Source organism: Ranitomeya variabilis, chromosome 2, assembly GCF_051348905.1.
Source record: "Ranitomeya variabilis isolate aRanVar5 chromosome 2, aRanVar5.hap1, whole genome shotgun sequence".
Taxonomy (NCBI): Eukaryota; Metazoa; Chordata; class Amphibia; order Anura; family Dendrobatidae; genus Ranitomeya; species Ranitomeya variabilis.
In genome coordinates this window covers 454,834,474-454,848,278 of record NC_135233.1, presented here as the reverse complement: position 1 = coordinate 454,848,278, position 13,805 = coordinate 454,834,474, and the positions used below count along the sequence as shown (strand labels likewise).

At 44.5% G+C, this 13,805-nt stretch overlaps 1 protein-coding gene across 4 annotated transcripts in view; it reads left to right on the top strand.

The window, feature by feature from the left end:
- Window positions 1-5,995: 5,995 nt before the first annotated feature.
- The window catches only part of CNIH2 (cornichon family AMPA receptor auxiliary protein 2), a 61,049-nt gene continuing 53,239 nt past the window's right edge, over window positions 5,996-13,805 (top strand). For 2 of the 4 annotated variants that reach the window (XM_077287351.1, XM_077287352.1), the window contains exon 1: window positions 6,470-6,687. In XM_077287351.1, coding sequence (XP_077143466.1) covers window positions 6,607-6,687 — 81 coding nt within the window. In that variant the 5' untranslated portion in view covers window positions 6,470-6,606. Of the gene's footprint in view, window positions 6,688-13,805 lie in introns of all 4 variants that reach the window. The other 2 variants (XM_077287349.1, XM_077287350.1) reach the window with 2 other exon arrangements.

Sequence of the window (13,805 nt, the reverse complement as noted above, 5' to 3'; positions counted from 1 at the left end):
CATAAGTATAATGCAGCCTCATAGAGTATAATGTAGCCCCCATAAGGTATAATGCAGCCTCATATAGTATAATGTATATAGTATAATGTAGCCCCCATAAGGTATAATGCAGCCTCATAGAGTATAATGCACAACCCCATATTACTCCAGTATTATGGCCACCACATACTCAAAGATTTAAAAATAAATGAATACACTACTCACCTCTGCTCGTGTTCCCCCCGCTGCTCCGGTCTCTGCCGTTTGTCTACTCAGCAGCTCCATCGGCACAGCTTGTCGTGCGATGAAGTGACGTCCTCGTGCCTAATGAGTCAGAAGCAGAAGGGAATGATGAGAGAGGGAGCGTTACCTGACGCTCTCTCCTCCATCATTGATTTCAACTGATTAGGATCCATGATGTTCTAGTACTGCAGGGAGCGGTGTCGGGGTTTATGTGCTGCGGGTGTGGCTTCAGGCACAGGTACCGCAGGAGAGATGTTAGGCTGCACATACAGCGGGAGCGATTTCAGGTACTGGTACAGCAGGAAGCGGTGTCAGGCTTCATGTACCGCAGTTATTGTTTCAGGCACAGCTACTGCAGGAGCTGTGTGAGGCTTCACATACCACGGGAGCGGTTTCAGAGTCAGGTACCACCGAAGCGGTGTCAGGGTTCATGTACAACCAGAGCGGTGTCAGGGTTCAGTACTACAGTACTTACTCTGTAAATAGGAATCGGTTTAAACATATACAACACCGGATACAGGGACCCAAAAATTCACTATAATTCACATAATACCATTAAATGGAGAACATTGCTCAGGCACCTCCCTGCCGGGGAGCGTTCCTTAAATACTTAATGCCTCCCAGTTATTGGCTGGGAGCATTTTCAAAGTGCACGCACTGCCCCTTTAAGAATGGGACTAGGCGAGCCAGGAAGTCTGTGGGATGTGCACAGACCAGGGAGCCACAATGGGGAGTGAGTATTTTGGCGTATCTGCATGGAGGAGGATGGGGAAACACGCAGAGCCGCCAGCATTACCGTTACACATTTAGGTACTAATGTAGGTTCTGGTGATGCATTAATGTACTGATAGTGGTTCTGGTAATGTATTCATGTACTGATGGTGGTTCTGGTGATGCATTTATCTAGTGCTGGTGGTTCTGGTGCCATATTCATGTATCGACAGTGGCTCTAGTGACCTATTTACTCATGATAGTTTTGGGGCTGTATTTATGTACTATTGATGGCCCTGGCGTTCTATTTATGTACTGATGATGATTTTGGTTTTGTATTCATGTATCGATAAAGCTTCTGGTGATGAATACACGAATAACCATCACTACATGAATACGTCACCCGAACCACTATCTGTACATGAATACGTCACCAGAACCACTATCTGTACATGAATACGTCACCAGAACCACTATCTGTACATGAATACGTCACCAGAACCACTATCTGTACAATAATATGACACCAGAACCACCATCACTTGTGTTGCAAACTATAGTTGTTGCATGACAGACGTAAAAAACATCATATGTATCTCTTTATATATACTAAGGTCTGTTTAGTGTCCATTGGGGTATTGAAACCAAACAGCCCCCATTATAGTTAAGTTATATTAGTTTCCATGACCGTCCTATAGGAGGTCAGGGATGAATATTGCTTTTTGCCTAGTGCTTGTATTGTGTAAATGGTCTGCAAACAATGAGCGATACCATATCTAACTTTGAAATTGAGCCTCACCCCTAAAGTTCATCACTTTTTTTTACTTTTGCTGGTATTTTGGGGTGAAAAAGGTAACTATTCAAGTGGAAGTGGTCATCAGAGTGGGAGGATGGGGCATTAGGGGTCCTGTTACCTTAGTCTCTGACCCATTTCCTTATTTGGGGGGCTGAGGTTTCTTTGGGAGTGTGGGGACACCATTGGCTTCATCTGCCTAGGGCACCAAAATACCTTGTCCCGTGATTGTTTCTCGCTTCCCTAGCCTTGCCTCTATTTAATTTGCAGGGACTGTGAGAAGCTCCTGGACCATTATTCCCGCAGAACGATGTCAGTACAAAGTAGAATCTTTACCACTTAGAATTGCCGCAATTCTGAAGGCCAAAGGAGGTCCAAGAGGTCCAAGCTGCTCTAATAAAATGGCCATTCTTGTGTCTATGCCATCTGTAACAATTTTGAGTATATTTAATTTTCTCTTGTCAGCACTCTGGAAATACCATCTGATTTCTCCTATATTTGTAAAGGCCATATGCTTGTACCAGGATGCAAAATGGCAGAAGTAAAGATCATTCCCATCTGCCAGTAATATCATGTGGGAGGATATCAATCAGAAGTACTTGTTTTTGTCAATCATCTTATAAGCTGACACATGTAATAACTAATCATGGCCACTAGATGTCACAATCATTCTATGTGCTTCGCACTTCCTAATTACCTGGAAGTTGTGATAGCAAAACACATGGGAAAAGGCCGAGATCCCCATGATAACAAATATCACTGCCAAGCCCAAATCCGAAATGTTTGCTTAAAAAAATACATGGAGTCACACTGATAGTTGTGATATAAACTGCCTAAAAATAAAGACATGATTTCTTGCAGAATTGCATATAGATGGAGGTACAGAGGAGCAGAGGATAGATGAGATAGATAGATAGATAGATAGATAGATAGATAGATAGATAGATAGATAGATAGATAGATAGATTAGATAGATAATAGATAGATAAAGAAATAATAGATAGATAGATGATAAAGAAATAACATAATAGATAGATAGATAGATAATAGATAGATAGATAGATAATAGATAGATAGATAGATAGATAGATAGATAGATAGATAGATAGATAGATAGATAATAAAGAAATAATATAGATAGTAGATAGATAGATAATAAAGAAATAACAGATAATAGATAGATAGATAGATAGATAGATAGATAGATAGATAGATAGATAGATAGATAGATAATAGATAGATAATAAAGAAATAATAGATAGATAATAGATAGATAATAGATATATATATATTAGATAGATAGATAGATAGATAGATAGATAGATAGATAGATAGATAATAGATAGATAATAGATAGATTAGATAATAGAGAAATGATAGATAGATAGATAGATAGATAGATAGATAGATAGATAGATAGATAGATAGATAGATAATAAAGAAATAATAGATAGTAGTAGATAGATAGATGATAAAGAAATAACAGATAATAGATAGATAGATAGATAGATAGATAGATAGATGATAGATAGATAGATAGATAAATAGATGATAGATAGATAATAGATAGATAATAGATCGATAGATAATAAAGAAATAATAGATATTAGATAGATAATAAATAAATAATTAATAGATAGAGATAGATAGATAGATAATAGATAGATAGATAAACAGATAGATTGATAATAGATAGATAATAGATATATGATAAACCGATAGATAGATAGATAGATAGATAGATAGATATTAGAAAGATAATATATAATTATTTTAAAAATAATAAATAATAGATAATAGATATATAATAGATAGATGATAGATAATAGATATAGATAGATAGATAATAGATATATATAGATAGATAGATAATAGATAAATAATAGATAGATATTAGATAGATAGATAGATAGATAGATAATAAAGAAATAATAGATAGATAGATATTAGATAGATAATAGATAAATAATAAAGAAATAATTAATTAATAGATAGATAGATAGATAGATAACAGAAGATAGAGGGTCCTCGCCCCTCTGTATCAGTCTGTAATTGTCAGTTTGCTTACTGTAAGTGATATCTGTAATTTGTATGTAACCCCTTCTCATGTACAGCACCATGGAATCAATGGTGCCATATAAATAATAATAATAGATTGATAGATAATAGATAGATAATATAGATAGATAGATAGATAGATAGATAGATAGATAGATAGATATTAGAAAGATAATATATAATTATTTTAAAAATAATTTGACGGAAGAGAAGACCGGAATTATAGACCCTGGGAGGAGATGTTACAGTGAGAAAGAGGTAGAGAATGAACTTGAGAGGTAGGAAGAAACAAAGCAGGGAAGACAGGGAGTCCTAGGTGCTGGAGAGAATTAGCAGCAAGGCAGAATAGGATTGCTGTCCCAGGATCAGGGGGAATTGTGCCACGATCGGGGGGGGGCTGTGCCAGGATCATGGGGGCTGTGCCAGGATCAGGGGGGCTGTGCCAGGATCAGGGGGAATTGTGTCAGGATCAGGGGGAATTGTGTCAGGATCGGGGGGGGGGGGCTGTGCCAGGATCAGGGGGGTCTGTGCCATGATCAGGGGGGGCTGTGCCAGGATCAGGGGGACTGTTCCAGGATCGGGGGGGGCTGTGCCAGGATCAGGGGGGCTGTGTCAGGATCAGGGGGGCTGTGCCAGGATCAGGGGGAATTGTGTCAGGATCAGGGGGGCTGTGCCAGGATCAGGGGGCTGTGCCAGGATCAGGGGGAGGCTGTGTCAGTATCAGGGGGGCCTGTGCCAGGATCAGGGGGTGGCTGTGCCAGGACCTGGGGGGGCTGTGCCAGGATTATGGGGGCTGTGCCAGGATCAGGGGGAATTGTGTCAGGATCAGGGGGGCTGTGCCAGGATCAGGGGGGCTGTGCCAGGATCAGGGGGGGCTGTGTCAGTATCAGGGGGGGCTGTGCCAGGATCAGGGGGTGGCTGTGCCAGGACCAGGGGGGCTGTGCCAGGATCAGGGGGACTGTGCCAGGATCAGGGGGAATTGTGCCACGATCAGGCAGGCTGTGCCAGAATCAGGGGGAATTGTGTCAGGATCAGGGGGGAGGGAGCTGTGCCAGGATCATGGTGGCTGTGCCAGGATCAGGGGGGCTGTGCCAGGATCAGGGGGAATTGTGTCAGGATCAGGGGGAATTGTGTCAGGATCGGGGGGGGGGCTGTGCCAGGATCAGGGGGGTCTGTGCCATGATCAGGGGGGGGCTGTGCCAGGATCAGGGGGACTGTTCCAGGATCGGGGGGGGCTGTGCCAGGATCAGGGGGGCTGTGTCAGGATCAGGGGGGCTGTGCCAGGATCAGGGGGAATTGTGTCAGGATCAGGGGGGCTGTGCCAGGATCAGGGGGCTGTGCCAGGATCAGGGGGAGGCTGTGTCAGTATCAGGGGGGCCTGTGCCAGGATCAGGGGGTGGCTGTGCCAGGACCTGGGGGGGCTGTGCCAGGATTATGGGGGCTGTGCCAGGATCAGGGGGAATTGTGTCAGGATCAGGGGGGCTGTGCCAGGATCAGGGGGGCTGTGCCAGGATCAGGGGGGGCTGTGTCAGTATCAGGGGGGGCTGTGCCAGGATCAGGGGGTGGCTGTGCCAGGACCAGGGGGGCTGTGCCAGGATCAGGGGGACTGTGCCAGGATCAGGGGGAATTGTGCCACGATCAGGCAGGCTGTGCCAGAATCAGGGGGAATTGTGTCAGGATCAGGGGGGAGGGAGCTGTGCCAGGATCATGGTGGCTGTGCCAGGATCAGGGGGGCTGTGCCAGGATCAGGGGGGCTGTGCCAGGATCAGGGGGGAATTGTGTCAGGATCAGGGGTCTGTGCCAGGATCAGGGGGAATTGTGTCAGGATCAGGGGGGCTGTGCCAGGATCGGGGGAGACTGTGCAAGGATTAGGGGGGCTGTACAGGATGGGGGGCTGTGTCAGGATCAGGGGGGCTGTGCCAGGATCAGGGGGGTTGTGTCAGGATCTGGGGTGGGTGGGGGCTGTGTTAGGATCAGGGGGGGCTGTCGGGATCTGGGGGGCTGTGTCAGTATCGGGGGGGGCTGTGCCAGGATCGGGGAGGCTGTGCCAGAATCAGGGGGGGCTGTGCCACGATCAGGGGGGCTGTGCCAGGATCAGGGGGGCTGTGCCAGGATCAGGGGGGGCTGTGTCACTGTGTCAGGATAGAGTGGCTGTGTCAGGATCGGGGGGTAGGGTTGTGTCAGGATCAGGGGGGGCTGTGCCAGGATCAGGGGGGGCTGTGCCAGGATCAGGGGTACTGTGTCAGGATCGGGGTGGGCTGTGCCAGAATCAGGGGGTGCCGGGGGTGAGCGCCTGTGAGCTGAGCTCCTAGCTGGTGTTACCCCTCTGCTCATCAGGTACAGAACAAAAGAGCCCCCGCACGTACAGAAGAGCAGAAGGAAGGGAAGGAGCCGGCAGGGAGGGGGAGAGACTTTGTGACAGGTGCAAAAGAAAAACGGAGGAAGACGGACACTGAGCACAGACTCGTCTGCGATCCGTCCACACGAGGACACAGTGCTGCTTCCTCACACACCCACACGAGGCTCCATGGCGGAGATAAGCGGCTTCACCTCCACACATCTGTGTAGCAGCAGCATTTAGGGGCTGATCCAGGCCCACCCCACACTCACCTGTCACTCGGCCCCTTCCGTGCAGGAACTTTGCTGTTTAGATATTTTGGAGCCAGATCGGAAGTGGCCGGAGAACAGTCTCCTCCAGCCCTAGTGCTGAACTCTGTGCCGCCCCCGGGGGTCCCTGCCAGCGCCCCCTGATCAGATGGACTTGTGCCCACAGTGTCTGGACTATTTGCAGGAGTTCTGAGCCGTCTCCTCCACCACCAGCCATGGCGTTCACCTTCGCTGCGTTCTGTTACATGCTCACCCTCGTCCTCTGCGCTTCTCTCATCTTCTTCATCATCTGGCACGTAAGTTTTACCACCTGCAGGGTCGGCATTGTGGGGGGCTGCAATGCTGGGGGCAGATAAGCATTGATCTTACCCAGCGAGGACATCAAAAGGGGCAACCACATCTACAGCAAGGAGGGTGAGGAGCAATGAGAGTGACCCCGGGCAGTGTAGGAAGAGCTGGCACAGGGGAAGGTGGGCACCCTGGGTGGGATGTGGGCACAGTATGGAGGCTGCACATTGCTTCTGGAGGGAGCTGAGCCTCATTTGTGTGCAGATCTGTGCAGGGCTCAGGTGCGCAGCCATACAGGTCACTGCCCCAGTCACAGCTGGAATCTGCTCGGCAGTCATGCTCACTGAGCCACTTGTCCTCAGTCCTTCCCATTCTGGCTGTGGTTTTGCACTAGATAGTTAACTAATAAAAAAAAAAAAAAAACTATTGAGCTATGTGTATGAAGTCAGCATTATGTATGGCACATATCCACTGAGCTTGTGTATAAAGCCAGCATTGTGTATGGCACTTATCTACTGAGCCATGTGTATGAAGCCAGCACTATGAATAGCACTTATCTATTGAGCATTGTGTATGAAGTCAGCATTATGTATGGCACTTATCCACTGAGCTTGTGTATAAAGCCATCATTGTGTATGACACTTATCTACTGAGCCATGTGTACGAAGCCAGCATTGTGTATGACACTTATCTACTGAGCCATGTGTACGAAGCCAGCACTATGACTAGCACTTATCTATTGAGCACTGTGTATAAAGCCAACATTATGCATGACACTTATCTACTGAGCTTGTGTATATTGTGCACTTATTTATTAAACCTGTGTATGAAGCTTATCTACTGAGCCATTTGTATGAAGTCAGTGGTGTGCATAGCACTTATCTATTGAGCCCTGTGTATAAAGCCAGCATTGTGTATGGCACTTATCTACTGAACCCTGTGTATGAAGCCAGCATTATGCATGACACTTATCTACTGAGCCATGTGTATGAAGCCGGCACTATGCATAGCACTTATCTATTGAGCACTGTGTATAAAGCCAGTATTGTGCATGGCACTTAACTGCTGAACCCTGTGTACGAAGCCAGCATTGTATATGGCACTTATCTTTTGAGCACTGTGTTTGAAACGAGCATTGTGTATAGAACTTACCTAGTAAGCCATCTCTATAAAGCCAGCATTGTGTATGGCACTTTTCTATTATTCCTGGGTATGAAGCCAGGATTGTGCATGGCACTTATCTAGTGAGCCTGTGTATGAAGTCAGCATTGTGCATGACACTTACCTACTGAGCAGTAAATGGGAGTAAAACTAAATTGCGGTTCTGAAATAACAATATATGACTTAATTTAAGGAATATGGCAATTTCCGCTGCCAGTATGTCTAGTCAGCCGGTGACTGCATGATATATATATATATATACAGTATATATAATATATATATATATATATATATATATATATATATATATCACTTAGGCTCCAGTACATTCTGTGACTTCCTTTATATCTGCATGTCTTGTATTGATGAGCTCGTTACTTGGTTTCTTCTTTCTCTATTGTCCACCCTATTGTTGCACTGATTTGTCTGCTTGCGGTGCGTGCGGGGGGCCAGACTGCTCTGATTTGGGATATTATTTTCAGCATTGTACGTGCCATTCTGCGCCTTGATAAAGCCACTCATACACTGTACATACATATAGATATGGAGGGTATAATTGTCGGTGCCACATTCCCTGAGCCCCCACCCTCCCCCATGTGTTCATCCTTTATGTTTCTGCTTCTCTTTGTTGCTGTGGAGACTGATCTGGTTTCCATGGAAACTGCATATGTTTATAAAGTGGTACCCAGAGCAGTGGGCATACCTTCTGTGCGGCACAAATCCGGTGTATCACCCCCTTCCATATCTGCCGTTACCTACCCTTCCCCTTTACTCCCATTGTTTTCTGTCACCTGCCAGTCTCCCTGTCTCCTCCATACTTTTCCCCTTTTGCCTACCTGTCTAAATTGCTATTTTCTGTGTGTGTGTTTTTTTTTACAGAAGGCATTGATACATTGTCTCCCTATAAACAGCCATAACTATAACACCTGTGAATTGCAACACAATGGCCATAGTGTAAATATTTATCTTTGGAGGATTCTGTGATACATTTTTCAAATAGAAAGTTTCCCATTTTTATTTTTTTTTAAATTAGTTTAAAACAATTTATTAATGGCGTCATTAGCAGGAATATCCTGGCCAGATATTTATATTGTAATGTTCATTTATAATAGGAGATTGTAAAGACGTCAGGTTGAGGTAAACTGTATGTGACATGAAAAGAACTAAAAATAATGAACCGATTATTCTGATCAGAGTTTGATCAGGAGAAAGAAAAAAAACGTTTCTCCATCTTCTCCATTCTGCAAGTCCTTGATAATCGGACACAGATGTCATCCTAGCGCCGTCCGATATTTTCACGGACCCATTACATTTGCATTGGCGATTTTGATCCGACCCGTTGGATCAAAATTGGACGTGTCTCTCATTTCTTCTGCGGACCCCATGGTCCATGGAAAGAAATCAGACATGTGCACAGCCCCATAGACGATCATAGGTGCGAGTGGGATCCGTGAAAACCATGGATAGCACTTGTCTAAGAAAACCGGTCGCGTGCACAAGCCCTAAACATTCAAGCAAAATGGATGTGATTTCATGAAAATTCCTGCCCAGTGTGCGTCTAAAGACGCTGTTGAACTGTGCTTTTTCTTTTTGCCACTTTTTCTCCCCATAGGCTTCTACGGGGAGCCTGAAGAAATGCATTAGAATCACATTTGTATCTCTGGGGTAGAATCCCATCATTTCTGCAGTAAATACAAATTTAATGAAATGCGTCAAATCTGCACCAAAAATACTTATAAAAATGCAACTATTGGAGCAGATAGCTACTGCAGATTTAGGTGCAGGGGAAAAAAAACGAAGCTGAAAAATTGCATTATTTTTGCATGTTGGAAAATGGCCTCATTTTGTTTTTTTTTCCATCCACTTCAGCCATCACAAGGAAATGAATCACTGCTGCTCCAGCTACCCTATGAACCTATTCTAGCACATACAGTACAATCCTGGAAGGGTATACATTGCTTTTATATGTTTGTTTGCTTCTTTTTTAATCTAAACTTCTGTATTATTTTTTATTCTTATTATAAAAACTCTGAATAACATAAAGAAAATCAATGCCATTAAGTGAAAAATGAGATATACATCATAACTCAGAGCGTTCGCCTTATTTTAACCCTTGATCTTGCGGGTTTATTACTTTTTAGCTGCGCTCCATTGGGGTAGAGCTGTGATCGGTGACGATAGGGGAGTCTGAGACACGCCCCCTGGCTCCTGATTGGTTCAGGCTGCTGCTCTGTTCCGTCTCTCTTCTGCCATAGACCAGTCTAATCTGGGTGCATTCATAATGCGGAAAATGAAAAGAATGACAATGGTAGAATTTATGAAGAGTAAACTGATATAATCTGGAACTTCTGTCCCATAGAGTTTAATGGGATTTGTCCCATAGAGCTGAATGGGATCTGTGCCATAGAGATGAATAGGATCTGTCCCATAGAGTTGAATAGGATCTGTCCCATAGAGTTGAATAGGATCTGTCCCATAGAGCTGAATAGGATCTGTGCCATAGAGATGAATAGGATCTGTCCCATAGAGTTGAATAGGATCTGTCCCATAGAGTTGAATAGGATCTGTCCCATAGAGCTGAATAGGATCTGTGCCATAGAGATGAATAGGATCTGTCCCATAGAGTTGAATAGGATTTGTCCCATACAGTTGAGTAGGATCTGTCCCATAGAGCTGAATAGGATTTTCCCATAGAGCTGAATAGGATTTTCCCATAGAGTTGAATAGGATTTGTCCCATAGAGTTGAATATGATCTACCCCATAGAGTTGAATGGGATCTGTCCCATAGAGCTGAATAGCATGTCTCATAGAGTTGAATAGAATCTGTCCCATTGAGCTGAATAGGATCTGTGCCATAGAGATGAGTAGGATCTGTCCCATAGAGCTGAATAGGATTTGTCCCATAGAGTTGAATAGGATCTGTCCCATAGAGTTGAATAGGATCTGTCGCATAGAGCGGAATAGGATCTGTCCCGTAGAGCTGAATAGGATCTGTCCCATAGAGTTGAATAGGATCTGTCCCATTGAGCTCAATAGGATCTATCCCATAGAGTTGAATAGGATCTGTCCCATAGAGCTCAATAGGATCTGTCCCATAGAGCTCAATAGAATCTGTCCCATAGAGTTGAGTAAGATTTGTTCAGATAGAGTTGAATAGGATCTGCCTAATAGAATTGGAAAGGATCTGGAAATGGATCCAACATCATTTCTGGTTTTTTTTTTTTTTACAAAACTATTTAGCAAAAAATTGGACAAAGCCAGCACTATGGTTTCCATACTGACACGTAATGTTCTGCTGTCCTATTTCCATGCTGCTGCAATAAGTACGGCACAGCGGGCGGCTATAGAACAGCTTCCTTTTAAAACTTCAAAGAATTGCTCGCACCTAAATAGAAGGAGGCTGTAACAATTTCCTGTGTAAATTGCTGGAAATGACAGTGCTGGTAATGCAGCGCTGAGGAGCCGCAGCTAGGAATCACTGCTGGAATGTTACATCACAGCTCTGACATCTGAGGGTTCATGAAAGATCTGGATGGACAGACGCCTCCCTGATGGTGTTACATGATGGATAAGTATCTGTATTTCTCAGCATTGAGGACACTATTAATCTTTGCCACATCTCCAACTCCATTTGCTGAACTGCAGTCCCAGCTGCAGGACCCTCCACCATGCTTCTCTGGTCCTGGAGACCCTCATTATTGTGCTTCAAGAACAATCTCCCTTCTGTTACAGCCAAAACTGTTAAAATATTCCATTTTGACTCATCAGCCCAGAGCACTTGTTGCCATTTTTCTGCACCCCGGTCCCCATGTTTACCTGCATAGACTAGTCACTTGCACTTGTTTCTATGTTAAAGCTTTGGGCTTTGGGATACAATTAGACCATGGAGACACGAGAGTCAGTGGATGCTCTCGTCCACTGGTCCGGATGTCTTTAGAAAGACCACATAGGCTGGGGCTCATGCCACTGATCGCTCATACTGCTTCCCCTTGGGCAGAACACTACTCATAAAACACAGGGTGAGGGTGCCACACTACGGTAAGACTTTATTGGGTCACCAACAGTCAACAACATATGGTACATTCCCATCAAGGATGCAATAGAGTCTCACCCTTCCCGCACAACTTTGGGGCATCCAGGGCCAACTACCCCAAACAAAAGAACCCTTTTCATACCAATAGTACTTGAGTGTACGAAGTAACTCATCTTATAGGATACTCACATATATCTCAGCATTGAGACCACCATCGCTCCTGGTCAAGTATCCAACTCTTTTGGCTGTGACACAGCAACATATCATCAGGCTTCCTCCACCAAACTTGTCATTTCCTTCAATTTCTCAAACCCTTAACCCCTGATGATGAGGGCATGGACTAGGGTTTTTGCAGATTCTTGGTTTAGGAATGTACGGATCCGTAGAATATTTTTGAGTTGAAGTTGGCAGGAAGTGGAAAGGGCTTGGATATGTGGTTTGAAGGAGAGATCAGTGTCCAGGATTACCCCAAGACAGCGAAGCGAGCTTGTGGGACTGGGGAGACTGGGCAGCCGTTTCTGTAATGGATAGGTTCGTTGGGGGGGTCGCGTGAGATGGGGGAAAGACGATGAATTCTGTTTTGTCCATGTTAAGTTTTAGAAATCTAGCTGAGGAGAAGGATAAAATAGCGGACAGACATTGAGGGATTCTGGTTAGTAGGGTGGTGATATCTGGTCCAGAGATGTAGATCTGTGTCATCAGCATAGAGATGATACTGAAAGCTGTGAGATTCTATGAGCTGTCCCAGGCCAAAGGTGTAGATGGAGAAGAGCAGGGGCCCTAGGACTGAACCTTGTGGGACTCCGACAGATAGGGGGCGAGATAAGGAGGTGGTGTGTGAGTGGGAGACGCTGAATGTCCGGTCAGTTAGGTATGACGAGATCCAGGATAGGGCCAACTCTGTGAGTCTATTGACTTTCGTGTCATAGCTCCAAATCACCCGATTCCAATCTTCTACTGTCCACTTTTCATTCTTGTTTCTAAACTCGAACTGACGCTTCTTATGACAATATTGAAGTTGAGGCTTCTTCAACTTTTTCAGGCCACCGTTCTAGACTGGTATAATGTGTCTCACACTTTTTTTGTATGGAATTCTATGATCTCTCTATTATGAAGCATACGAGCCTCCTCCACTGCCCTGTTTGTCACTTCAGAACTGATAGACCTTGGGATGAGCTTACTTGTTGACTCCGATATTTTGCCTTGATGTCCACCTTTTGTCTTCTGAATGGACGGACGGACTTCATTTCCTATTTTTCTAGCTGTCATGGCACTCACATGATGTAGTTTGACAATTTTCTTAGCCAGGAGACCGTATCGATGAGGTGGATGATGCTGTTTCTCTTTTCTTTGGAAATCTTCATGGCTTCTCCTCGATTCGAACCAGTGACCTTTCTCTTGGGAATCAACCTAATAACACACTGAGATGTTAGGGAACGTGAGAACAGGTTGTAATTTGTAGTATTCGGGAAGAAGAATATTTGTCCACCACCAAGAGCAAAACAGTAACAATGCAGTGGCATGACAAGAATCTGCATAACTAATCATATGTTAATTACAAGTCACATTTATGTATGAGATAGCTAAAGTGATTGTCTATAAAATGATGGTGGTCTCACCATAAAAGCAGTAGTGGATGGTGAGATATGAAGCCTGAAAGTCAAAAGTTCAAAACATTGTTACTCTTTTACTCTTCACTGTATAACCCTCAGCTCCTATTTCATAACACTGTCCCACAGGATTGGAAGGTAGTAATCATGGCTGTTCCTTTATTGTTGGATTTATCAATTAGACTGCATAATTGTCTTCCTAGTGGTGCAGACTAGTACACCGCAGGGAGCTGATGCAATCCATAATCAGCAGTTATTCCACAAATTAACATACAAAAAGGGTCATTGGACAGTCTCACATGAAAAAATGGCTCATGTCCC